Source organism: Aphelocoma coerulescens, chromosome 10, assembly GCF_041296385.1.
Source record: "Aphelocoma coerulescens isolate FSJ_1873_10779 chromosome 10, UR_Acoe_1.0, whole genome shotgun sequence".
Classification (NCBI taxonomy): domain Eukaryota; kingdom Metazoa; phylum Chordata; class Aves; order Passeriformes; family Corvidae; genus Aphelocoma; species Aphelocoma coerulescens.
This window is the reverse complement of record NC_091024.1, coordinates 5,746,304-5,773,837: the sequence shown is the minus strand read 5'-3', so window position 1 is coordinate 5,773,837 and position 27,534 is coordinate 5,746,304. Positions and strand designations below refer to the sequence as shown.

General features: G+C 47.8%; 1 protein-coding gene across 10 annotated transcripts in view; it reads right to left on the bottom strand.

The window, feature by feature from the left end:
• The window catches only part of NTRK3 (neurotrophic receptor tyrosine kinase 3), a 205,885-nt gene that overhangs the window by 130,582 nt on the left and 47,769 nt on the right, over positions 1 to 27,534 (bottom strand). For all 10 annotated transcript variants that reach the window (XM_069025897.1, XM_069025898.1, XM_069025904.1 and 7 more), the window contains 8 exons: positions 22,059 to 22,127; positions 14,600 to 14,757; positions 12,173 to 12,315; positions 11,472 to 11,613; positions 9,035 to 9,331; positions 5,620 to 5,643; positions 4,756 to 4,826; positions 2,919 to 3,021 (listed from right to left, as the gene is read on the bottom strand). In XM_069025897.1, the coding sequence (XP_068881998.1) occupies positions 2,919 to 3,021; positions 4,756 to 4,826; positions 5,620 to 5,643; positions 9,035 to 9,331; positions 11,472 to 11,613; positions 12,173 to 12,315; positions 14,600 to 14,757; positions 22,059 to 22,127 (1,007 nt within the window). The remainder of the gene's footprint in view (positions 1 to 2,918; positions 3,022 to 4,755; positions 4,827 to 5,619; positions 5,644 to 9,034; positions 9,332 to 11,471; positions 11,614 to 12,172; positions 12,316 to 14,599; positions 14,758 to 22,058; positions 22,128 to 27,534) is intronic.

Here is a 27,534-nt window from a genome sequence, read left to right as displayed (position 1 = left end):
TAAAAAGCATCCCAGCCCCCCCTCTGGATACAACACCCTTCAGCAAGTGGCTGCATTACTGCAACTTCAACGAGTCTCAGTTTTAACATTCACTTCTCCCAGTGGTTTTCCCTCCGCTGCCTCTCTGTTGCTCATGCAACGCCACTTCTCACAAAAAGGAGCTTTGTTTGCCATTTCCCCGCCGCCTCCACCGCCCCAGCTCCAGCGATCTCCCGGCTCCCCCCAGCTGCCTCAGCCCACCCCCGTTCCCTCCCAGCTACAGCAGCCAGAGCCGACAGGCGGCCAGAAAGGGGATCTGACCTCCGCCGTTCCGTGTTAATGAATGCCCTCTCCGGAGGGAGCACGGGAAGGCGAGAGGGATGGATGGCCCGGAGCCAGGCTGGGCGAGCTCAGCTGAGGAGCGCAGCGCGTCAGAGCCGCTCTCAAAGGGGCTTTTGTTGGTGCCAGCGCTGTAGCCCGGCGAGGGCACGCTTGGCTCCGCTGGCTTTCCCACCGCTCCGCTGCTGCCGGATCAGTAACCAGCTCTGGCAAGACTGGTGCAGTGCTCCGAGGGTGTGCTACCAGCCAGAAGAGGACAGAGGTGGACACACCATCCTCTCCTAGTCCTCTCCCAGCGCACGTCCCTCAAGACACGAGTTTCTTTTCGGCAAAGGCAGCTGGGATGTTGGACCCTTGGCAGCCTGGTTCTAAGGCTGGTGGGCAATCCAGCAGGCTGGCCCAGGGAGCCTTCCAAACCCAACGTGACATCCAACTTTGTCAGTCCACGTTCACCTCTCTCTAGGAAATAAACCATCTGCTTAGCGCTAGGAGAAGCAGAAGGAAAAAGATGTACCCAGAAGGACTCATGAGGTACTTTAGGTAACATGTCCAACACGAGCACACAATGTTCTGCATCTGACAAAATCAACAAGAAAAACCTGCTCCTGCAGGCCTGCCAAGCTGGGATTTCAACAACAAGTGGCAATATATCAGCTGGCAACAAACAGCTCCTGAATCAGGGACGCACTTTCCCAAAAAGACTCAGGGTCTGGATTTATTTTTTTTTTTTTCCTTAGTAAATAATAACATGCTGGGTGCCATAAAGGATGCCTCCTGCCCAAGAGTTAACTGAGCAGAGCAGAGTTTGGGCTGTGTGTGTAGGCTGTCCATGGTGGTGCCTACAATAATTGTGACTTAATAAAGAGTTATCTCCCTGGTTTTCGAGATGTATTTATCTTCTGTCAACTCCATCTCTCCAAGCAACGTCAATAAAATTTGTAGAAACTTTGCAGAGTTGTGGCTTCCTATCAGAATTGGAAGAAACACAACATGATGAGGAGGAAAGCAGACTTTTCTAGCTAAACAGTTTTGCCTCTAATTTCACTCACAAGGGCCCATCATGGCACCCTTCTGGTTTCTGGGAATGTAGAAAATCCACTGACATACTTATCCAAACACCTCTAAACACATACACATCTGCTCACCAAGACTGGTTACTCACATCAGGCTCACTTCACTCCTCTTTGATTCTTTCACCAGAGTCAGATGTTACTTTTCCTTTTTATATTTGAATCTCAAAGCTCCATCAGTGGCACGTGCCCAAGCACTTCCAAAGTGTTCTGACAAATCCCTCCAGAAGGCACATAACATCATCCCAGTTTTACAGATGGGGAAATTAGAGCAGAGACAGAGGTTAAGACAGCTAATTGCCTGTGGCCACTAAGTGAGTCAGTAGAAGAGCTGGGAATTGATCCCAGGAACCATGTCTTCAATTCCTCTACTCCACCCACCAGTCAGTACACTCCACCAGATGGTTTTTATCATTGGACATATGGACTAAATATTCCTAAATTGGTGTAGAAGATTCACTAGTTAATTAAATGTCCTGTCTTCTACCTCCATAGGATGCATAGGAGAAACTCCAGCCAGAATCCCATCTGGACCCACTCAGGAAATGTCTACATAAAGAAAACAAAGCCCTAGGCAAGCACAAGGAACATTCCCAAACCTATCAACCTGCCCTGCAGCACAGACCACAGCAAGGCCAGGAAATAGGCAGTGACTCAGGAGCCTTGGGAGAAGCTTGTGTTTGTCAAAGCCTGGCTTCAAACAGTGCATGCATGAGCCACCAGTTAGGCTGGGAACAACTGTGTCCTGTGAAGGCTCTTCCTTCAGCCTTCACTGGGCACCACCAACGCTGCCCAGCTGGAGATACCAGCAGAGTCACAAAAAGCAGATGGCACAGAATCATCTGCTTCTGGCATTGGCTCTGTCACATCACAGAGCTGGTGTTGGTAGGACAGAGACCAGTTCTGCCTGGCAAACATCAGACACCTTCTCACTTCCCAGTCACTATCAGTGACACTTGAAATAAATTTCTAAAGTCATTATTCATGACAAAGAGGAGGAAACCTTTCATCAGAGAGTCATCAGAAAGAGACCTTCCACACCACTGCCTTCCCAGTATGGACATAAAGTGACAGCAGCACCTCGGTCCCCATTCACAGATAGGCACAGAATGGCTGCACCTGCTTTCCCAACAGAACTCAAACCAAACCAATTTCACGTCCTTCTGTCCCCCCTTCACACCCCAGCCAGTGCAGGGGAAGCCTGTGCACCACCAAGTCCATAAAAGAGATTTCACCCAAGACCGTGCTGTCCTGAACACAATGCAGGGCTGGAGGGAGCAGGCTCAAAGCTCTCCTGGACAACCTGTGTGCTGATAAGGAACACACATCCACACTTCTGCCCACAGAAGCACACACAGCTGAGAACCACCCGTTTATCTCCACTACTCTCTCAACAAACAGAAGAGGGCTGCACTCCCTTTGGAAGGCTTTGCATTGTAGGAATAAAGCCACAACACCTTTCCACGTGTGCTCTAAGAGCTGGGCAATCCTGGAAGGTGCCTCCTGCTAGGGGAAAGCAACTGCACCTACCTTTCATCCCAAACTTGGACCGCCGGCCATACTTGTTGATCATGATAAAGAGGACGACCAAGAGGACACAAGCAAAAGCTGCCAGCCCGACTGCTATGGAAACCTGGAAGGAAAAAGCCTTAGAGTCAACACAGAGGAGTTTGGGAGTCTAAATCAGAAATACAGCACCTCCTTGCCCAGTTAACCTTTCTATAGGCTCACACCATCTGCTGCAGCCCTGTGGATATCAGCTATGGAGGAAAACACAAGTTAAAGCAGCAGGCTTTGGCAAAGCTTGGAGGCATTACAGGCTTTTTGCAGGACTAGGAGGTCTGGGATCTTCCTATCAGTGATGCTGATCTGGCAACCAGTTTTCCCCAGCCTCTCGCTCCAGATATCTGCAGGGAAAAAAGACCTCTGCTCCAATGCCTGTGCTCTCCCTTCACTGCATCACATCCCAAGCCTCCATTTCTGACATCACCTCTTTGCCATGACATTACAACACTAAGGCTATTCAAAGCTCAGCTGGGAACACAGTTCTGCCTCCATCCAAACATCCCTCAGGACAGAGTGAGGGACAATAACACACCACACAAAGAAAACAGAAGAAATTAAGTAGAACTAAGGGATTTTCCCCTGTAAAACCTCTGAGTTTTCAAAAGCCTCTAACAGTTCCCTATTTATTGTAATTTTACTAGTAAATATTTATAGTACAACAGTGTCCAAGTCCTTCACTGGAGCTGTGGTTCCACTGTGGCAGTGTACAAGCAGAGAAGGAAAACCTCCTTGCCCTAAAGGATTTACAATCCCAGGCTTATTTTAATATTTATGAATATTTATTCCTTCAAGTCTTTGCGTGAGATACTTTTATTGCATTGATGTAAACAACAATTTCTCTGGCATGTGTCCAATTGTTCTGTATAGGTCTTGTGATGCATTTAGACTTTGCTTCCTTTTACAAAACTGTATTCTGCTATAACAGAAAATACATCACTTAACTAAGAAGAAGTAATTTCATTTTGCAATCCTTTTCCCTGCTGTTGGTACATTTATTATGATGTTTTTAAATTTTTATTTTACCACACTATTTTCATCCCCAGCTTGTTTTCTGTGCTTTATATTTAATAATCAGTGCACATTGTTACTCCAGCCTCACTGTTCAAAGCTTCTACTTCAGTTAGAGGAGGTTTTCTGTTGGATGAGAACTGAAGCCAAGGTGGACTGAGTTTTGCTTGTTCTGTTGACACTTTGTGGATTTCAGTATCTTAAAACTTTCATAGAACTAGAGCAATTGTATAACATGCTAATTTTTTTCTTCTAATACTTATACACACTTTTTTTTTCTTTATTCTACAGGGATTCTGCAGAAGAAAGACAATGCTGAGATCAGATAAGCCCTAGACTTACTTTCCTTTTTCATTTTAGGCATGCCTTGCACAGCAGGAGAGAGGGCAAAAAGACAATGACAGAATTGAACCAAACTAAACCCGAGTCCCTCACCAGGCTAAGCTTAACAGATCAATAACAGTCCAAAACACAATTGCCTGTTTGTTTGTTCTCTGGGTGCTACTTTTTTAGAGTGATAATTCTTGACCCTGCCAGCAGTGACTTCACAGGATGCCTTGTTTTCAAAGGGTTCCCTGGTTCCACACTGCAGACTCAAGAGGATCAGATGGCTTGTGTCAGTATCTTACCTGCCTGACACAAGCCACAAAATCCTTCTGATTGCTGTCTTGAGTCATAAAGGAAGAGATTTTCCTTGCAAACATCTCAAAACAGCAGAGAAATACAAATACTGAGTCATTATCAACAAGGAATGAATGCAAAGCAGCTCTGCAGAGAAGAGACCAGGACTCACCCCAAAAGTGTCCTCCTCTGGTTTGTGGGTCACAGTGATCGGTGGGGTGGGGCTCACTTCATAATCACCGACTGAAACCAAAACACCAAAGACACAAAATTCAGTGTGGCTCCCATGGGGCTCCCACGGCACCAGCACATTCCAACAGCACTGCCTGACCTAACGAGATCCAGTTCACCCCTAAAAGAGGCTGCAGCTTTCTGTTTCAGAGGGCACAAATCAACCATCAGAGAGTTCCCTGTGCACATCAGCAGAGAAAGCACAGACCAGCACCGTGCTGATGTCACTCCAGCATCACAAATGAGAAACATTTGGGTGCCTGCTGTCCTGGAATGAGTTCCCACCACCCTTGAGCCCCCTCCTAGTCTTCAGAAATCTACTGAGCTAGGTGGGGTTAAAACACAACTGACTCCAGCAAAACTTGATCTGAAGAAACAGTCACTTGAATGCTTTTTGTGGTGTGTGATGTGTTTTGGGGGGTGGAAGGAAGAATCTGTTGAAGAAACTTGACAGAATTGAGTCCTGCTTCTTATCCCAGCTCAAAGCAGAGATATTGTTGGGGACAGGCCAACCTGCACCAAATTAAGATCCCTTTTGCTACACCACAACCAGCCATCATTTCCTTTATAGGACCTCCTTTGGGACACCACTAGAGGCAAATGAGCATGTCCTAGCCTCAAGAGATTACCCAGCTGATCACAACTTCCCCAATGATCTTGTTCATGCACAGGGAAGCCAGGGCTTTGTGCAACCTCCACCAACCTGCTTCTGGCTTCCTCATTTTTCCTGTGTAAATCACAGAGGGGAACAGGAAGCCACAGAAACAAACCAGTCACAGAATGCAAAAGGTGGGGAGACACTTACTTGAGACAAAGTTGTCCGTACTCTCTGTGGAAAGGACAAAGAGAGAAGCAACACGATTAGCGCCACAGCAAAGGGAGAGGGGTCTCCTTCCCCACCCACCTCAGACACACTCCACCACCCCAAAGAGCCCAGGAAACCAACTTGTCATATTTTTTGGCAACTGTTCCTGGAAATTGCAGCGCATGTGCCAGCAGGACATGCTGGAGGTCAGGGTGGAGAACCTTGGGCGGAAAGAGGAGGAGAGGGATACCACTGTGAGGCCAAAATGGGGAACAAGTAGCACGTGTGAATGATTGGTAAATGACCCTGCTTTCAGCAGGCGAGCAAAGCTCAACAGACACGCAGGGCTCTGCAGGATGGAGGTGGAGGGGCAAGAAGCAGATTTTGCCTTGCATGGCAGTGTGCACCCAAGGACAAAATCCTACAAGGATGAGAACCAGTTCCCACAGATGAGAGCTCAGCTTGGGGCAGGGAGTTAGAGGAGACCTCCTCTGACCTGCTTTTCAGGAGCCATTCATAACAGCTGGTAGCACCTGCATTGGACATGGAGGCTGTGGCTGCCTAGGAGCTGCCTCTTGCCCGAGACAAGCCCAGCAGGCCCTGCTGTCATCCTCCTGACTGCTCCAGTCGATTGAGCAAAGCTCCTTCAGCTCCAGAGGCGGCTGAGGCCCCGGACAATGAGGCCTAAAGCCCTCGGTGACACTCAGTTTACACAGAGTGAGAATCACATCAGCTTCCAATTCACTCGCCCGTGCAAGAAACTGAGCCCAATGTTGGCTGGAGTTTACACAGCTTTGCTGGCAGAGGGCTCCTGGAAGGATGCTGAAACGCTCTGGAGCATGGGTGAGGCTTGGAAGGGGAGTGTAAAACAAACCCCAGGTGACAAACACGGCTTACCAAACCAAGGGAAAAAACCTGAACAAATATTTTTTTGTTTAAGTCAAGCAGAGGAGTAACTTTCCTTTACTTTTTAGCAAGAGGTGGGAAAAAAAAAAGGAAATAAATATTTTATTTGGGGATATTTTTCTTCCCTATTAAGGCAGAGTCTAGTCATAAAATTCTTGCTGCTTCTACATTTTTCCCTGTCCATTTTTCTCTGCTGGACTAAGCAAATTCGACAGAAATCCACAAAAAGAGGTTTTTTTTTCATTTTTCATTTTATTTCATTTATTAAATGAAATAAAAAATTTCATTTTTCCAAGCATAAAAAATAGCTGAGAAATTTCAGCCAACTTGAGTTCTGTGAGAAGTTCCCAAAGAACTGAACACTCATCACAGGTACATTAACCTTTGTGGATTAAATGAGGAGTTGGTAACCTGTGGCAGAGATCCCAATGACAACATGCAATGAGATTTTTACAGGATATGACACAAATCTGTCCTGGGAGCCACTGCCCTGCAGCACCAGAGAGAAGGTGGATATGGCATGGAGCTTACATCTCCCAGATCCCAGCTTCTAACAGCACTTTGCTCCTCTCAGCCTGGAAAGCAGAGTGGGGCCTTTTACCAATGAGAGGGTTTTGACCAGAGGGTTCTAAAATACATGGTCATAGGTCCTTTTCTACACTGACAGAAACTCTTCCAGGCACTATTCATTAATTAATTAAGACTAATAATCTCACCCTGGGTAGTGACAGCAAGGCCCTTGCACGTGTGAATTGCTGTAAGCAATGAGGGGCTTGAATGAGCCACACGGGGGAACCTTCAACGTGTGGCATTTTCTGAAGGAATCTGCCTTCAAATGGGAAATTATAAACGTCAGCTGCAGTGAATGTATATGTCAGCTGTGGTAGTGGACGAAGCAACAAGCTTCAAGGAAAGTAAATCACATCCTGCATTGGGCTGACAGGGTCTGCCAGGGTGAGGAATGGCTTGGGACTTTGGATCAGAAGAAATAAAGGAAATGGGTCAGTTCCTGCTGAGAGATGGTTCAGGGTCAGCAAGCACCCCACACCAACAGCACACACAAGGCATGGGTGGAGATGCATTCACAAGGGCAATATTTTACATATATTCACACAACCCCATTCTCCCAGAGCCTCTAACACAGGATGCTCTTCAAACATCAATGTGCTTTTCCACTCCACAGCATGGCTCAGATCCATTTCCAAAATCAGCTCTCCAGAACAGCATATCTGCCTCCCTTTCCTGGAGGTCCAGCACCTCCTTAGGAGATGGGGAAATTGAGTCACAAGGGTGGGACCTGACAGAGCTGAGACTGCAAACCTGTGCACCTCTCCTCACCCACCTACACTTAATAAACTCTTCTGCCCTGACGGAAACATAAATAGGTCAAACAGGGCAGCATCCTTGAAGTCAGAACACAAATTTTCCACTCCCATCCATATCAGCTCATTTGTTCAATTGTCAGATCTTCAAGGCAGAGATTTGGGTTTGCATTTATGATATTTGACCTGCGGGAAAACTCTGTGTACATATATGGTGTGATATAAATAATAAATGAGAGTACCCTTGGTATTTTGCTATATTTAGCAAATGCCCTATTTTGCTGGATTTTCTTGGGCTGTAGGGGCCAATTTAGAGCTGCCACTTTCTCATGGCATCATTCCTGAAGGCAGCACAGATCTTAACTCCATGATGGCCAGCGTGGTGTTGCATTGTCAGGGAACAGACCGAGATGCTCCTATAGAGCAGACAGGCCACCACAAAAGTCTCTACGGCACTTCCCAGAGATGGATCTTCATGTCCTCAAATGCTTTTTTTTTTTTTTTTTTTTTTTTACACTTAAGCTGTGAATCACCAGGGAGTACAACAAGGAATTCCAAGCAATCAGTTAAGAAATCCCAGCAAACTGATGCAAAGTGACTAATTGAGCTGTCGCATCTTTTGTAGCCCTGTCATCCTGGAATTGCACATATTGCATTCGGAAAGAAAACGATCCTGACATGTCTGCATCCAGCTTTAATCATTTCACAAATGCAAGCTAGAAGTAGAAAAAACAAAGGGACAGGCTGCATCACTTCAAAGGCTTTTCCTTTCTATAGCTTATGACTATCACACAGCAGAACACTTTCTCGAAAAAAAAAAATTCAGCCACCTCTTTGGGGCACCCAGAAGGAGTTCCAAAATAATTGGCCAAACTTACATCCTAGTCCCACTGAAATTCCTAAAGATCTGTAAAATAAATAAATAAATACACTGCAGAATATGCTACAAAATAAAATTATCTAAAGCAGTTAGGGCCTCTCCCAGCATTAAAGAGTTCATATGACACCAAAGTACACTTGTGTAGGAAAATCATACTGGTCAGAAGAAGAGGCTGACAGGGGTCACCTCTTCCAACCTGATGCTCAGACAAAGCCAACTTGGGTTGTCAAGGCAAGGATTACTGGCAGGGCCATAGTAAGACCTTCAGATTGCAAGGAGCCCTGGTGAGATAAACTGAATATCCTACCTGGAAAAGGCTTTTCAAGGAAGTGTCCTTTGATAGTTTGGTTGGCTGAGCCCAGCTGGTTGGTGGCCACAATCGTGTAGTTGCCATTGTTGTAGTGAGTGGGTTTGTTGAAGAGCAGGCAACCCTCAGACACTTCCCCTTGTTGGTAAAACTCCATGTGGATGATCTCTGTCTCCCGGAGGACCTGGCCGTTGTGCAGCCAGTGAAGGGTGGGAGCTGGGTTCCCATGCACTGCAAATGCAATGCAGTGCTCCATGTGTAGCACCGGCTCCTCCAGAGTAAGGATGCGAGGGGGATCTAGCAGAGAGAAACATGGCAGGCTCACAGCAACCTCCACCCAACGTCACGACTCTGTGCACCACGGAAACTAAGAGCATTGAAAACCTCCAAAATCACTTGTTCCTTCTACTCTTCCCATGGATGTCTGTAAAGAAGCAGCGTTACCACGAGAATCCCTCCACCCCTCCCTGGAAGGAGGATCTGAGCCATGGCCAGGCCTCTTGGCCTTCCAAACAGGGGTAGAAATTAAAGACACGGATGGGAATTTCACCAGCCCAGAAACAATTAAGCTTGGACTGTCCTGTCCACACACCTACTGCTGCTCTCCTTCCCCCAAGGGATCCCGGGGAGGCCGCCTGTCCCCGTTAAGGAGGACACGGTGATGTAGCACTGTTACATTACACATGTGCAGGGTGCCCGTGGGAGCTTTCCAGTCTCACCAAGCAATTCTGGACTGTATAGCTGGGGAAGCAAACATCCCTCAGAGACTGTCTCTCCTTGGGGGCTTTGACTGCCTGAGTATCCCAAAGGAGTTCTCACTCGCCGAACAGCCTCCAGGAGTGTTTTAATTAAAGGGAGTAGAGTGGGAGAGGGATAAGAAAAGCAGAAACTCCACCTGCAATTTATTGTATATGCATCGTCTTCCCCTTGGGACATCCCAAGAATTCAAATGTTGCTCTGCTATAGCTTCTGAAACCCCATTTACAACGCCTACACCTAAGGTCCCAAACCCCAAGGCTGGCAAGGTCTGAACTAGAAGAACAAGTCTTGTGCAAAGATACCTGACACAAAGATGTATGTCTTCCCTAAAACTCTCCTTTTCCTGCAACCATCTAGCTGCAAAGATAATCCATTGGGCATCCACAAGGAAGAAAACCAACATACCAACTTTGACCCAGCTTTGTGAAAAAAGGCAGTGAATTTTGCAGGCAGTGAAGGTGATAGAAGACAAGAAGGTGCAGAGCTGCTTGGAGCTCAGCAAAATTCTCTCAGCAGCACCCCATCTACCCTGAACCACACGGTCACATCCCAGCCACCCTCTTTCGTTCACAAGCCCAGATCCGCATGTGGCTTGTTCATATCTTCCTGGCACGGGGGTTTCAAAACAGGCAGCCACCTACACACACAAACCCAGATCTTTTCAGTGTGAAATTACAGCCTGAGTGATGGCTCTGTGCAACAAGAGTAAGGGTAGCAGAAACTGTCGGCAGCTCAGAGGATTTCACGGGTGAAAACAGGCATGGGCATAGCTCTGTTTAAGGCGTGGAGGAACAGATGCTAAAACACCGTGCAAAAAGCACCTGTCTGCTGACCAGTCAACTCTGAGCTGGCCTGAACTTTAATTACCACCATCCTTCAATCCATCAATAGCACTTATCGGAAGGAAGATGAAAGTAGTAAAGCATCACACAGCATGCACGGGTTCACCAAGAGGAGCCAGAATCCCACAAGGGTCTCCCCTACATATGGCAAGGTTGGGGGTGGGGGACAGATTTTCAGACTACAGAGTAAGGGCAAATATTACAGACACAGCAAAATATAGCAAATCTCAGCTGCTTGAGACCATAAAGCTGTGTAAACTTCCTCTTAAGGTCAGGGTTTTGTTATATTAGAAAGCACAAAGAAAGTTGAGCTACTTGGAGATAAAAGTGAGCGGTTGAAATTTGACACGTGCACATTTACATGACATTTACGGTTTAACTTTGTAGGATCTGGCCTGAGAGGAAGCACTAACATCCCTGAAATCAGTGTCATGTTTTAAACTTTAGCAAGGGTGTCATTGAACCTCTCACATAGCGTAAGGGCAAGAAACTTTGTGTTTGTAAACAGATTTTTAGTCCCTCTATAGCTTTCCCTTAGTCTGTTGAGTCTTCCAAGAGAGGGGCAAGAAATGCCCACCACCACCATGGTGGCACTGCTGTTCCTTCCCTGCTCTCATGCCCATTTCTGGATTAATGGAAGCATCGGGAAAGCAAAATTACTGACACTTGAGAGGGAGCTGTGTGAGGATCCACCTCCAGCTCACTGTGCTCAGCTCCTCCTGCTCCTCGCCCACAAAGCCAGTATGGCACAGGTAGCAAGTGGCTGTGCATTCAAACAGCTCCCAGGGCAGCCCCTCCAGGCTCTGTATGGACAAGGTGTCTCCACTGGTACTTACAGTAGACAGTGAGCAGCACACTGGCATTGCTCATCCCCACCACGTTCTCAGCAATGCAGGTAAGCAGGAATCCATTGTCCTCACTGGTGACATTCACCAAGGTCAAATTGATGGCATGAACATTGGTCCAGTTGAGGTTGGTCTAAAAATCCCAGAGAAAAATACACACAGAAATCAGTATCTGGTGTCTCCTTTCCTCCTCGCTACCACCCCCAGAAAAGGAGGATCACAGTTTCCATGTGAGAAGGTCTCCAAAATCCAAGAACAACTGGGATCTGGATAGAGGGAGGTATTTCCTCACTTGATTAAACACACCTCATCTTGTAAGAGGAAACACTGGGCAGGGGAGAGCCATGGCATTGTAGCACTGATTCATATGGCTGGCCTCTAGAAAATCTTACTTAGCTGCTACTTAGGTATGGCAAACAGGCAGTTTTAGTACAGTTTCATCAGAGGACACATGAGTTAATTCAATCAGGGAGCACTGAGCTCTGAAGCTCTCTCATCTTCACTTTCCAACCATACAGAGGAAAGGTTTTGCTCCCTTCTGGGAGTCCCCAGCTTCTTGTGTGGATAGAGCATGGCTTCAGCTTTCCTTTGGATACAATGATTTTTCTTCTCTCATACCTGCATGCACGGACCTGGGGAACTCCCAGCAGCTGCTTTGGGCACAGGCAGCACTGAGGTGCTGCAGCCCCTACCTGGTGGGTGTTGATGGAGTGGAGTTCGGCCACTGTCCAGTCCACGTCCGGCAGCGGCGATCCTGAGCCATTGCAGGTGATGACGGCGTTCTCCCCTTCCCGCACCGTCAGGTTCACGTGGCTCACACTGATCTCAGGAAGGTCTAGAGGAGCCAAAAAAATCCGCTCAGGTGTGGGGCAGCATTTGCTACAGCCAGCCACAGGAAGTGTGAGGACCCAGAATTCACCAAGCTGTTTCTCAAATTAGCCCCCAGCACCCCAAGATAAGTAGCATGAGGCAACAGCATGGCCTTGCCCTACCGAGAAAAGGAGGGGTGTCGGGGACAGGGGAACATGTAGACACTGGAGATGTGCCAGCTGAGCAGACCTTCCCATCGTCTTTGAATCCAAAAGTTGCTGTCCAGTTCTGGCCACCCTTTCTCTCACACAACCCCCATCCCCATCTCTCTACTCCCACAGAAGCTGCTCACAAGGGCAGTCACCTGGAATGAGAAAACTGTGTGTCCTGGGAGAGGATCCCAGGCCTCCCCACCTCCAGGGACAAGGCACAGAGCACTCAGCATTCCAGGTGAAGAAAGTGTCCCTCTAATATACAACAATCAAGAAAAGATGACCAGGGATGTGTCCTCACATTAACTGCAGCTCTCCTAACAGAAGGTGCCCTTGTTCTTCCTCGGTGGTAGCAGAGAGATCACTGATTTATGGGGGCTCTGATCTACACCACTCTTACATGGTGCCACAGGCACCAGATATCCTTGCAACTTGAAACAAGACAGTGCTGGTTTCAAGAGGGCCAAATTGTCTTCTTGAATAGGGGAGGTTTTCAGAGGCAAACTGAGTAAGCAGGGCAGGAGGTACTGAGCAGTGGTCCTATCCCATCGCAGGGCAGCAGCATCCATCATGCCAAGGCAAAGTCATGGATGGTGACACACACACACTTTCATGGTCATCAGGGAGTGGCACCAGGAAGGAAGCAGCATTGTACTCATTGGGGGGATGCCAGAAGAGAGAAGGCAGCAGTCAAGACCTGGCAAAGCTGCATAGGTGGCAGGAATAGCAGAGAGGGAGATGGGAAGGACATTATGGTCTTCTCCAGGCTGAGCTGGTATCAAACATGGCCACACCAAACCATGCCTGCCCTCCACACCAAAGGAAAAAGGCAAATGTGGTGTCTTTACAGCATCCCTGGAATCTTACTGCTTGAACAGAAAGACTCTTCTGGAAGAAAGCAGACCACTGTGGTTCCCTGCCCTTCCAGGAGGTTTCATGTTCAGAAGAGGTGCTCACCCTGCACACCAGCACATTTTTGCTCCAAAATCAGCACCCTGCTGTCCCCTGCAGTCTAATGCCACCATTGATGGAGCCATCTCTCCTCCTATCCCTGATCCCTAAGGAATTTTTTTTTGTCTAATCCTTGCAGCTTATTCATCCCATGTGGGGAGGAAATTAAGCACTCTCAAATCTTTTTAGTTCATCTGCATGAAGGCACACTTTGGCCAATTTCCAAAGCTTCAAGGGACAGGGTGAACTTGGGAGAAAAAAAAAAAAAGGCAACAAAACAACAAAAAACCCAAGTCATGCAAATCCAAACGTGCATGCTGTTTGTCTACTACTGCTACAAGTAACAAACCCAAATCCCTAGTACAGAGGATGATTATTAAAAAAAAAAAAAAAAAAAAAAAAAAAATCTGTTTTTTCTCCTTTTTTCAGCCTGCGAGTTTGACAGCTGCTTGTGTACAGACAGTTTAATTGCTCTGTGGAAGGTACATCTCTTTTTCCTTAGTCTGCAAGGGATGCTTTCCAGTAATAGCAACAGAAGAGCAAAACCTGACACCAAACAGGCAGCTGATGTGTGAACAAGGTGAAGGAAAAAGGGATAACTATTGAACACGCCTCACGTTGCTCCTGGGGCCGCTGGACTCTTTTAAACATCAGCAGGAAATAGAAAGAGATATAAAGTCCCTTCTGGCTCTTCCCTACAGATATGGGATTTCAATTGAAAAATAAAACAAAAGAAAATGAATAAAGACATGTATTTCCTAAGAGTAATTACAAAAGATACAGCGGCAGTGTCTTTTAACAATATGCTGCTTCTAGGATTCGTTAGGCACAGGAAGGTCTACATGAAACAGCTCTTTTCAAGACATCACACAGACTCACTACAGACACTTTGTCAAGCAGCAGCATTGCAGTGAAGAAAATGCCCCAAATCACTCAATATCTTTCATACACACATTAATAGCAGCTTCACATTTACCCAGATATTCTATTTTTAATCTACAAACTATCCCAACCAGCTTCAATCTTCTTCTTCTCAACCACGTGGTGGGATCCCTGCATCAGGTTCCCAAAATAGCTGAACCTGAGGTGCTGGATCGCACAGGGATCCCTCCTGGCCTCCCTCATGTCCAGCCCCGGGATCCTTACCACACTGGGTGATGTTCATCTCCTTCAAAGTGATAATGACTGCATCCATGGTCATGCAGTAGAGATCCTGGTACTGCAGGTTTGCCTCGCCCTTCTCCTGCCAGAGCTGGATCCAGCGGATGTCACAGCTGCAGTTAAAAAGGTTCCTCTCTAGTCTCCTGCAGGCAGAGAGAGGTGAGAGAGGATGGTGGGATGGGGAAGGATGAGCAGAGCTGTCACCTGGCTCTGGAATCCCCAAGGAGAACAGCCACCATGCAGCTGTAAGAGCTAAAGTAGAATCTTCTCCATGTTATTCACATGGGGTCTTCTGGCACTTATTATCCCTGTCTTTTCCACAGTCACACATCCATGCATTCAGTCTCCTTCGTGAGTGCACACAAGGTTTTACATCTCCCAGGACAGCACACGGATGCATTCAATGTCTCTCCCCACAAGATCTGCACTACTTGGCTTGGTCCCACTGTCACCCAGATACTCAGAAGAGTCACCCCTCAGCAAATGAAAAGGCAGCTCTCTACTGCCCTAAAATATTGATCCGCATCTTCAAATCCCACTTCAGGAGTGGTCCTAGGCTCTGCTGGACAAAGCACAATTCAAGCCCCCACAAGCACTCAGAGAAGCTGGCAGCTCTTCTCCCACGTTCCTTGTATGGACACGGGCTCCTGGTGACCCAGAACACAAGCTAATGTGCAGGGGAACATGCATTTTAATCAAATCAATCAGCACTGTGCTGAGACCCTGCTGACCTGACCAGGAGAAATGGAGAAAAGCACTGCCTTTAATGTACTTCATTTAAACCACACTTACAGATAGTTTATATACCAGGAATGTTTATTATAATTGATTTTCCAACCTATTAACCATTTCATTTACATTTTTAAAGCTCTGCAGGTCTCTGTGGACACGCAAGAAAGGCAAGTCCCAGCAGTAAGAAGAGCCCAGTGCTCATCCAGGACTGAGTTACCAAATCTGGTTGCAATGATAATTTTAGCAAAACTAGGAGATAGAGCCTGAACAAACAAAATATCTCCCCACACAACTGTAAAGCAAAGGAAGTTGTGATCAGCAGAGCCAGCAGTGCCAAAGGTGAGCTCAGTTGCCCCAAAGCAGAAGGGGATCTCCAAAGGTCAAACCATTGCTGCACGTAATATCTAGATCCCCCATCATCCAGGCGAGAGCTTTTTTCCTGCTCTGTTCCACTTGTTACTACAAAAATCCATGCTTGCTTTCACAAAATTAATTTCACCGACTAACAGGATTTGGAAACAACCTTCCAAACATCCACAGCTGCTGTTTTGTCAATACAGTGCTGCAAAAGGAGGAAGTGAAGGGGTCTTCTGGTAGCACCCAGGGTTGCTAAACCTGAACCCTAATGATGCCACTTTGCATTTTCAAATACGTCAAGATGTCATCTGACCTTTTTTTTGTAGGGCAAACACTGAGTTAAACTTCACTCTGTGGCTTTTCATTAGCTCATTTCTTTCCCACCAAAAGCACATAAACCTCTGTGACACAGGTACAAGGCTCAGACAACCAACTCAAAGGCCAAAGCACTAAATTTAACAGACCAGAGCAGATTAGCACAGTGATTTGGTGGGATTTGAGTGATGAGACATTCCCTGCGTGCTCTGACAGGTACTGCCAGGGCTTTGCACAGGCTTTACATCCTCCTCTACATGACCATGAATCTATTTTCTTCTCAGGAGCCTCCCAGGATCACTGATACCAGCAGAAAATGGGATGGCACGTGGGTAAGAGCCACGGCAGATCAGGTAACTGGGGATGTACCCTGGGACCTGGCAGGGAGCTGGGGGAGCTCAGATGCAATGGGGGAGAAATTCTGCTCTGCTGCAAATATCCTCACAAAACGGGGCTGCTGGGAGAGCTGCTGTCCTAGCACTTAAGGGCAGCTCTGTAAGTAATAGACAGCAGCTTTCCCGGCCCATTGCTAATTCATGAAGGGCCATGAATAATACAGGAGCCACGGGCTTCAGGGCAGAACTTCCCCCCCAACCTGCCCCAACACCAGCGATGCAGCTCGCTCTCATCGAGACCCCCCCAGAGGGGTTTTTGCACAATTTAACTCCCATCACAGACTGGATGTGCTGAGTGCCATGGACAGCTGGCACACACTGAGGGTAGAAGGGACACAGATGTGTGCACCCCTTGTACCTAATATGCATTGCAAAAGCATTCCTGACGCGTAAAATACCCTTTCCTCCTTGCTTGGTGCCAGCCTTGCCATGCCAGCTGGCTCTCCAGAGAGGTGTATAGGGAATTCCACACTCACACAGTTCTAAACCCACCCAAAAACCAGGACCTCCAATTTTCTCCTCAGACCCCTCCCCTTGCAGGAACCAGTAGGACCTACAGCTCCTTCCAGCTCTTCCTCTCACATTTCTGTAACACACCTCCACTTCCTACGACCCTCTGCCTCTGGACATAGATGCACCTTCTCTCCCCTGCAAGAAGGAGAAGCACCTTGGGGACCAGAGGGTGCCCTTTGGACAAAACACACTTTTGGACCAGAGGACACTGCCATGCACTGCAGAGCATGGGTGCAGCAGCACCCCAGTGAGAATTAAGGCAAGGGGCTCTTTGTGGGACATATCCAGCAGAACTTACTCCTGGAAAGAACAATCCAACCCAAAGTGCATTTTTTGTATGCAGGCTGGAATTGTTGCCAAAGCATCGCTTGGCTGCAGGCGCTCAGGAGCTCTGCACACTCCCACACCTTCTTCAGCCCTCCTTAAAACTGAAAGCGCCTGTGAGAAATAGCAAATATCACAGCTGCAAAGGAACTGGGCTCTCTGCACAAGCAGAGCTGCTCTGTGACTCAAGGAGTTCATCCAAAAAGGGACTGGACCTGCGCATGAGTCAGAGCCATCCACCAGCACCATAAGCAGAGAGTGATAGTAGGGTGTGTTCAGGGCACAGCCCCTTCCCAAACAGGCACATTATGTTTGGGAAAGAGGAAAATTGTGACAATTGTGCCATGAGCTGTCATTTGATGGGACAATGACCCATTGTGCTGGTTTAACAAAAAGATGGTGTATGGAGGTGAAGACACCCATCAAAACTGAAACCCTAGAGCCCTGCAGGCATCAAGCCAATTCTCCAGCAAAAGTGATGCTGCTGGTGCCTGGTTGAGCCCAGCTTTGCTCCCTTCAGAGAGCTGTACCCACTGTCTCCCAAAACTGCCTGGACAGCCTTCACCAGGGTGGACCAGTGTGGGAGACAGATGCCATCAACAATTTGGTATGTTCTGGAACAGACAGGGACTTCACATACACACAAGCAGGTTTTTTTCCAGACTAGCAGCTAAATGAGACACATGCCCTGTCCCATGCCTCCCCACTCATCAGCTAAAGCAAAGCTGTCTGCAGCTAAAACCTCTCAGAGGGCAGCAGAGATCCTTGCCACACTTCCCCTGTCTGTTTCAATTCACATAAAACTCCTGCCAAGGTTTTATACTCCTGCAATTAAAATGCTCTTCCTACCTTGGGACTGAGGCCACTTCCCTAAGCTTGAGAACCAAAGAGCACGCAGCACAGATAGAAAAAAATCTGATTTTGTTTTTTTGTTCCTATTAATTTCCCAGAATCAGGGTTTCTCTTGGTGGTCCAACCAGAACTGTTATTTCCAAACCCCTTACAGGAAGGGATGGGATAGAAAGGGAAGGACTGGGACAGGGAACGCTGTGCAGTGTCTGACAGCTGGCTCAGCTAATGCAGAGAGCAGGCAAGTACCCACTGTCTGGCCACAGCTCTATTACTGGGACTGCTGGTGGTGATAAGTTTCAAAGCTGGAGGCACAGACCATGTTAAGTTGGACTCATAACATTAACAGAGATGCTGCTGTGCCCCATCCCCTCCAAAGCCTCTTGCTGTAGCATTGCAGGAATGTACTGCAGGGCAGCTTGGCAGGGACTGATGGTATTAGAAATGCTGATGGGTTGGGCAGAGCAGCAAGATGTTCAGGAGTACAAGGTTTTATACAACCAAAGACGTAATTGGATCCAGAGTCTTAGGTTTTTCCGGGAAGGAATTTCTTGAAATGTCAGCCCTAAGCTCTCTGAGGACATGACAAAGGAAGCCAAGGACATGACAGAGGAAACCAGCTGTGACTTCTGGATAAGAAAGGCTCTAAGTCCAATGTTTATGAGCTGTTGCATGTGTCAGATGCTTCCCTGCACACACTCAGCTTCAGACTTAGGAGAGTTGTGCACTCATTAGCCTGAGCCCTGCTGGTCAAGGTCAGCCCATGCTATGGGATTTAGGGCTGGAGTTACTGGAAGCTATTCCAAGCCTTGTTTCTGGCCAGAAGAAGCAAGAGATAATATTCTCTGGAAGTGTGCCTCATTTTTGCCATCCTTTCTTCAGTGAGTCAGCAGGAGAAAATCTCAACTCTGTCGAACAAGAGATTCTTCTTTATAGCAATACCGCGTTCACGAGGCTGCCGTGCCTTGGATGCAGCCAAGCAGCAATTTCAAGCCCCAAGTTGCCATCCACCTGCCCAGCAGTCTTCTGATCTTTCCTCCTCATTGTTCACTGTGAGTGGCTTTGTCAGGTCTCGTGTTCCCTGGCAATCTCCATGTCACAACCAGTTGTAGTTCCTCTCCTCCCAACACTCTCCTGGAGACAATCCTCCCATTGCTTCCCTCACCACAAGCTCCACTGCTGGAGCTACCTCGTAAGTCACAGTTTTGGCTTGGATGACTACCCTCCCTCCGGATCCATGATTTCCTGATAGCACAGGGGCACTGGAATTCAGTAGAAGCATCACTGGTGAGCCTCTGCACCCACTTGTCCCACCATCCCTCCACACAGACCTAACCCTCTGGAGAAGAGTGGATTACATGTCCCTGGATTCTTCTGGCCTCTCCACTGCTGCGCACAAATGCTGCTGCTCAGCCTGCCTTCTTCACACTCTGCTGTCTCTGCATCAGCCTCTGCTGCTTGCCACTTTCTCCCTTTCCAGAGAGCTTTGGCTCAATTTCAAGTCCTTGGCTGATGTCAATCTGCAACTCCCTTTCTAGCTTTCACCAGTGTTTCACACTCGCTTTATGTGGGCCATGTATTCCATCTCTTTCCCAGGTTCTGGAAGCCTCCTTGGAGCTCAGTGTGCCAAAAAACTGTCTCTTACTCACCCATCCTCTGCATTTCTAAAAAAAAAAATAAAATAAAATAAAAAATACAGTATTTCCCACTTTTGGGGATCCATTAGTAATTTCTTCCCATCTTGGAGATCTGCTCTTCCTCACCAACAGGTCCCATCCTTCTAGCAGTCAGGACCACAACCACCCCACAGTAGGTAACATGTCTTTAACCTTAATTCCCAACATCTTTATGTGAATGATTATTCAGAGCCCATAGCTCTGGCTACACCTGTGTACTGCCTTCTTTCCAACAAATCCAAAGTTCATCAGGACAGTTTCATGGCCCCAGGAAGGACACTGCAGGCACGTCCCCCTACCCCTTAAAAACTGACATGCCAGTGGGTACGAGATAAAATATCCCTCTGCTGTCATGTTTGGGGACCAGCATCAGCACATTATTCTGGTAACTCCCTCCTAGCTGTGCTCATGTGGATGGAGGGTCCTTAGTAACAAGGAACTCAGAGAGGAACATTTGTCAGGAAGCACCTAAAGCAATTCTTTAGGAAAAGTGAACTTGGCCAGGCTCTTACTCCAGCCCAGCCAACAGCAAGGCAGCCCCCGTGGGCAGGCACATTTGTAGGTCTAAATTGCTCACTGGAGCTGGTGCCAGAGGTTGGTTTGCCAAGACCCCTTTCACAGCTTGGAGCAGGAGAGGTTCAGCTGTGGCTCCTGCCCGACACGATGCCAAAGCTGCCCATGTGAGGCCATGGACAACACACACCACATCAGTACTGCTTTCCCACCCCACCATGACTTCCTACCAGCCAGCCCTGTGATCTCCCACATTTCTTGTGCATTACTTCTTTTGTTCATTGGGGTTTGTTATCCCCAAGAAAACTGCTCTGAGCACAGCTCCAACTGGAGCCAGGTAATTCAGTTCAGTCCCACTTGCCACGCTGCAGAGTGCTGGCCCCAAGTGACTCTGCTGACACCATCCAAAGCCACCCTGAGCACACCAGCTCCCTGCCAGGAGCATCATATCAGAACACAGATGTATTCATCAAGTGAAGTACCCTTTGCTGCCCAAAAGCAGCTTCTCAACTCCCTTTGTGCTTGGTATTGGTCTTTTGAGCCTGGCTGGAGCTGGCAGACCTGGGACGTGCCTGAAGAAACAAAATATGACCAAATGAAGCAAAAGCACATAAAAACGAGCCCCTTTGGAAGCATTCCTGTTAATCTGCAGGCTCACCATTACCCCAGGCCCTGGGAGTGCCTCCAGCTCAGGACTGCAGCCCCATTTGCTCCTCCACTCTTGGGTCTCTCTTGGGTAACAACCATCAATCTGAGTTTTGCCAGACAGGGCAATGACAATAAGTAAAGGTCTAAGAATACAAATGACTCATGCTATTAAAATTGAAACCCGAGCCAGGCTTGAAAAATATTTAGAGCTGTAATCAGCAAGGAGACGAATTCTGAATTTAGCATTTTAACTCTGCAAGCCAAATTTCCCCATCAGAAGGGCGTTTCTCCATTTTCTAATATCACTATTAGTATTTTTCATTTAACAATTTGACAGAAATAAAATACACTGCAGTAACACTGGTGATAACACACTTACTCCCACTTGAAAGACTGTCTTTATTCTTTCATAAGTCACTTCTAGCTTACAGCTCTATTGATCATCGTGAGGATGAATGGAGCTTCCCAGGATCCTCTGGGACAAATCCTACATATATATTTTTTTATACCCACCAAACAACTATTTCTAAAATTCAACAAAACAGGTCATCAGGGCAATGCTCCATTGATTTCGTGTCCACTTATTCTTCAAGCATGATGCTGAATGCTCTATCAATAATTCAGCAGCCTGAAGGCCACCAGTGCCCCAGGAGATATAACTACCTCATCATCTCCCACATCAGAGCTGGGAGGTGCCTCTGTTGCTACAGAGAAAGGGAATCATCGGCCTAAAAAGCAGGGGTGTCTTGTAAAGCATGTGCACCAACCAAAGAAAAGCAGTTATCCCTACCTTGCAACAGATGAGAGCAAGTGTTTGAAGACATTCACTCAAAAATCTGGCCTAGTAAGTATTTCTAATGTGCTCGCAGAGTTAGTCAACCATTTACTACTCCAAGCATGACTTGTTCATCATCCTGACGTTAATTAGCCAGCTGCTGTGAAGTTAAAAGAGAAGCAGTTCTGCTCTGGTACTCCCATACCCAGGAAAGCTTCCCAAGGATGTTGCTGCCCACTGGAGTTTTAGGTAATTATTCGCTGGCTTCAAAATAGCTCTATTTGGAAATCGTTCCTCCTCTCAGCCTCCTGTCTTTTCCCAGGAGATACCCCCAGGGTGGGACTTACAGTTCAAAGAGTCGCAGTGTCTGGAAGAGTTGCCATGACAGAGTGGTGAGCCGGTTCCCGGAGAGGTCTCTGAAAATTAAGGGGGAAAAAAGAAGAAAGCAGTCACTGTAAATAATTCTTCCTGCACATGGCCCTACCACCTCCACAGAGCTCATCATCCTCCTTGATGGGAAGGCTGTCAAGCAGTTTAGAACTCAAGTCCAGATTTCATAATGGGAGATTCTAATGAGGACAAACCCAAATGAACCTTTCTCATCTTTATTTTTTTTTTTAAAGGGGAAAAATGATTTATATCCTGCTGCAATGTTAAGGAAAAAAAAAAATCCAATGTCTGACTCTTGCCCATGAATCTGGAGCTCAATCAACCATAAGCAAAAAGAACAAGTCTAATTTCAGAACTTGAACAAAAAATTAAGCACAAACCTCACGTTAAAAATAGTAACAGCCAGGTTCAAATGACAGCACGATGATTACCCAAGGTGTTATCATATGATCTGCAGTAGCTGTGCGTTCCAGGTGTCCCGGAATGGCTGTGTGCTGCTTACACCCAGGGGTACCACTGCTACAGCAGCCAACAGCTCCCCATCCCTCTCTCCATCTGCCCAAACTTGCAAAAACATAAATCTCATCTACCTGGGAAAGCTTTGCAACCCAGCAGATATCTTCTCTTTAGCTGAAAGCCAGAGAGGATGAAATAATGTAAAAGGAACTGAATTAATAAAAACAAGAGGAAGAAATGTGTCTGGAGTAGGGTGAGCAGAAGGAGAAAAGCCCCTGGTTTCTAACGGCACAAAAAGATGGCAATGATACACATTCTGTTCCAGCCAGCCTTCCCAGGGACACCTGGCCAGCCTGAGAGCCACCAATCGAGTGACCAGCCCATGGGGTGAGTGAGCAGAGGAATGGGTGATCACAAGCTCTGGGAGAGCCCCAAATGCTCACAGAACACCTCCAGAACACACAGGAGGTGCTGCCTCACAGCCCTCACTGAATCCATCCCTGCTGTGAGCCACAGGCAGGGCAGCCCAGCTCGAGGCTGAGGACACCCCTCTGCCTCAGCCTGGCCCACAGGGAAGAGTGATGAAGGACCAGGGGCATGAATCATCTGAAGTTCATTCAGCTCTGGGCTGGCCAGAGAGGAGGTATGACCCAAGGCAGCCCAGCTGTGCAGGGCTCAGCCCCTAGTCCCTGTTTGATTTGCAAATAAGTGCTAAAATCAACCCTGAATGACTCCTGCTGGCACAGGTCTGATGCACGAGGATTTGGGATGACAGATACATTTCTTCCCTTACACTGGCTTTCAGCAAGGGAAAAACAATTCTGGTCCTGTCCCACCTGCACAGAACTATTCAATTAGGAGTGGAGATGCTGCTCACACAGCAGAGCGTTGTCCCAAAGGCTGTCCACGAGCCTGGCAGAAGAACAAGCCCAAACACAATGATGGCACAGCGCTGCCTTTTTAAATTCTGGCTCTGCTTCACATCAGACTATCCCGCTGTGGGAACCACAGCAAACCACAGGTACCTCATTTCACATGACTATGATCCCACCATTCCAATGTCTGTAGACAAACTGCTTCCAGTCTCTGACAAAGGTGGTAAAACTGGCAGGTAAAGCTAAGAAGGGGGGAAGGAAAACATTGCAAGGCTCCCTCCTTTATCCACCCCAGGGCACTGATCATCTGGAAATTTTGCAAAGACAGATGAAAAGTGGGAGGGGAAGGAGCAACTCTCTGTTACTGAAAAGTGAGACAGTAAACTCCCTCCCCCAGCCCAGGGAGAAGAAGGAAGCGTAAAGGGGATGCATGAGAGACAGCAAGATGTGGGAGAGAGGCAGAAATGCAGAGGAGGGAGTGAATCTCGCTGGAATGTCCTTTCTCAAAGGTCATGTTTTGCTACATTAGGCAGAAATGTCAAGAGAAAATTGGATTCTGAAAGAGAAGAGAAAAAACAACAGGCTTTCCACGCAAATAAGGGAATCAAAAATAGCATGATCGTGTTATTACAATTTAGGACACAGAGAGATGGAGAAAGGATACATCCTCACTAATGCAAGGAGCTTTGCCAGGCAGATGTGCTCCGCTTCTCATCTCCTGCAGTGCCTGGAAACCAACTCCTACCACCTCCTCCCTCCCCCAGACAACAACCCACAGCAAGCATTAGGCAGAGAGGAGATGGGTCTTCCCTTGCACACGTCTGGCAGGAGACTCTGCTCTCAAAGGGCAGAGCCAAGGTTTGATCTGACCTGACCATCAGCTTCTGCAGGGCTGGTCAGGGGGACACACACCCACGGCTCTGTTTCAGACCAGCCTGGACACACACACAGAGGAACATGTCTGTCACTGGAAACAGACACCTCAGGGACTTCAAAACATCACAAAGGTCCTTCCTCAGGCTCAGAGACAGACCTCAGCACAGAGACCGAAAGGGGCTGCACACAAACACACATCAAAAAATACACCATTTCGGTCACAAACTCAAAAGGTCAGAGATGCCAGGACAGGGATTCCACATGCAAAAGGGTACAGCTACTGACTTGTGCTGCAGAAAATAGAGCTCCTCCAGACAAACCTCACTGCACAGCAGTGATTTGTCCCCAGAACAGATCCATCCCACATGCTGGATGGGGCAGGTTTCCTGGGGAAGTGAGCATGTAATTCTGTAATTAGAGATGGAATCACAGTACATGCACATGAGGAGAGATTAAATTATGGCTCCACAGGCGAGGCTCTGAGCTCCAGCACTTTGTAACTCCTGTTGGGTGCTTGCAAAGTTCCCCCCCCACTCACAAACCTCAGCTGCACACACCAAGTTTCCCAGTGCTCTGTACAGCATAAATGGGGAGGGTTGGGGAAAATCAAGGCACTCACATCCAGGACTAGTCCTCTCACAGCTCCAAATCAAGGCCTCTCACAGGCCCATTCTGCCTTCCTGCTGCATTTCCAAGGCCAAAAGTCTGCTGCCACCTCCAAATCCCTGTTACCTGCAGGGACATGAACCCCCATCCTCCCATGCTGTGGCTGGGCAGTGCCAGCTCTCTCCTTCCTGACCAATTTCCTTCTCCCTCCCAGCTGGCTGAACCACACTACTCATTGCTCTCCAACCACTCCCAAATATTTCTCAGCCTCAATTTCCTTGTCCACGCCCAAATTTCCTATTATCTTCCCCACTTTTATGTCCTCCCACACCAACACCAGTGTCCCAAGACATCCTTTCCAAAACTTTTCCCCTCCAATTGGACCAAGAGCCATTCTGCTGACCTAAGATGTCCCTGAGCAACACCAAGTCTTCCAAGAGGAATCTGCCCTTTGACAAGATTTCTTTCCCTGCTCAAAAGGAGGGTGCAAATGTTCTGTAGCAGGAGAATCACCAGCATTTTCTAGCTTGAGCAAAACAGCTTCTTTCCCAACCTCCCTTCTACCACCTCACACATTTGAGAAAGCTCTTATGTGAGACTAGAAAGTAATAATAAAAAATAGAATCAGCCAGGAGCAGACACCCAGCACAGAAAACTTCAGCCTGAGCAATTAAAATTTGGCAGAATTATAGGAAAGTGGAAGCAGTCCTGCAGCAGTGTGCCAGACAACCTTTATAACAGCCTATGCATCAGCTCCACCTGTAACAAAAAAGCACATCACACGTCGAGGAAACACAGGCAGAGGGAGGCAAAATGCCTTCCCTGTGTGTTTCTCAGCAATGAACAGGAGTCTGTCTCTTCCAGGACAGATCTGCCATCAGCGTTCCTGGAACATATTCAAACTGTTTCTTTGCCATGGGACATTTTCTCCATCACTCACAGGATGCTCTTTTCCATGGAGACAGTCTCTAGAAGTAGCTGCCAGGGTGCTTTTTACCTCCAAAAAGAGTTGAGTAGAGAGAGGGGGTTGGATGAAGCTCACCTGGACCAGGTCCAGGGTAGAGCCACCCAACCCACCCACGGCTGAGGCTCAACACCACTCCACAATCCTCCTGCTGCAGCAGCCGTGCTCCCAAGGCTCCTGCTCCTACCCCCACCAGCCTTCTCCACCAGCACCTCCCTGCACACCTCAAGGGCAGGCTGTCACCACTGAGTGACAGCTAAATCCCAGTCCTTGCTCTCTCCCTCCATCCTCTTCCTACATTTCAGGAGGGGATGCGCCACATCCTGCACACTCCCCCACAGCTCCCACAGGCACTGCCAAGACCTCACTGGTGACCAACAGGGAAGGGGAGGTGACCTTTGCCATTTTGTGGCAGCGTGAGGGACAGATGAGGCCATGGAGTGCACCTCCTGAACAATCTCCTGGGGTTAAAAAAGGGATGGGTGAGGGTGGGACAAAGAGGAATCTGGATATCTGCAGACCAGAACAAGCGGACTTTAGTGCAAAAGGAGACAGCATTTTTAGTTTTCCCTTAATTACCCAGCAGCCAAAAGTGTTTCCACTATTAAAGCCATTTTTATTCAGCTAAATTAAGCCAGTTGCCTCATTAATGACACCAACAAGCAGGAGCCCCTGTAATTAAACTGTAAGTTATTTTATGCAGTTCAGCTCAACGCAACGGCAGAAACGCTGCTGCTGGGGAGGGACCCTGTGCACCTGTCCCTCCTCCACGCAGCTCCATCCTCCACTTGCCCTTGTTTCCAAGCTGACACATTTATTTCTGCATGGGAGAAGTTTTTCACACATTTTAATAACATGGTGCCACTATGAAAATCCTGACTGGGAGGGATTAACTTCACAGAGCAGCTGGGGCTGAGGGAGCACGAGCAAGTGCCTGGCAGAAGTGCGAGGAGAGATGCACATCCTCAGCTGTGGTCCACAGTGCTGGATATGCTGGTGGCACCACATGTGACTCCCTCGATATTTGGGCACAACAGGTGCTTCCCATCATCTCACAGCTCCCTGCTGGGTGCTGGTGGCCGCAGGAGAGGAGAATGTCACAGCCTCACATGCTGCTGTAGGGGCAGCTCTGTTCAGGCTTTGTATCTGCAGCAAGTAAGCCGTTAAAGCTTTTGGGTTTGAACCAGAGAAATGCTGGAAAGTCACTCTGGGGCTTGCTTATCCCTGCTACATAACTCCAATGACCTCTAAAAGCACTGTTACACTCCCTATCACCCTCCCTGCCTGCCTGTCCCCCTCCTTTCTCTTCCTGTTTAGTAAGCAGCTTTGCTCATTAAGGGAAAAAATGTACTGTCCTCCCTTAATGAGTGTGCTAAAATTACCCCAACAAGTCCCAGAAGCTGTGGCAGGACAGGCCTCCCCACAAATCAGGCTCTGCAAATATTAGACTCAATTGGAATCTCCAATAGCTCAGCCCCAAGTCCCAGCAGGACACGCTTGAGACAGCCTGGAAAAGGACTGGGCACTGCCAATTGCGTGCAAGCCTTGCATGCCCAGAAAGCAGAGCAAGCAGAACAGGATGTGCCATTAAACTGGTCAGCCTGAGATTTCAGAGCTGCCAGGAGTTCTCCTGGATCTGCTCCCTGTTCAGGCTCA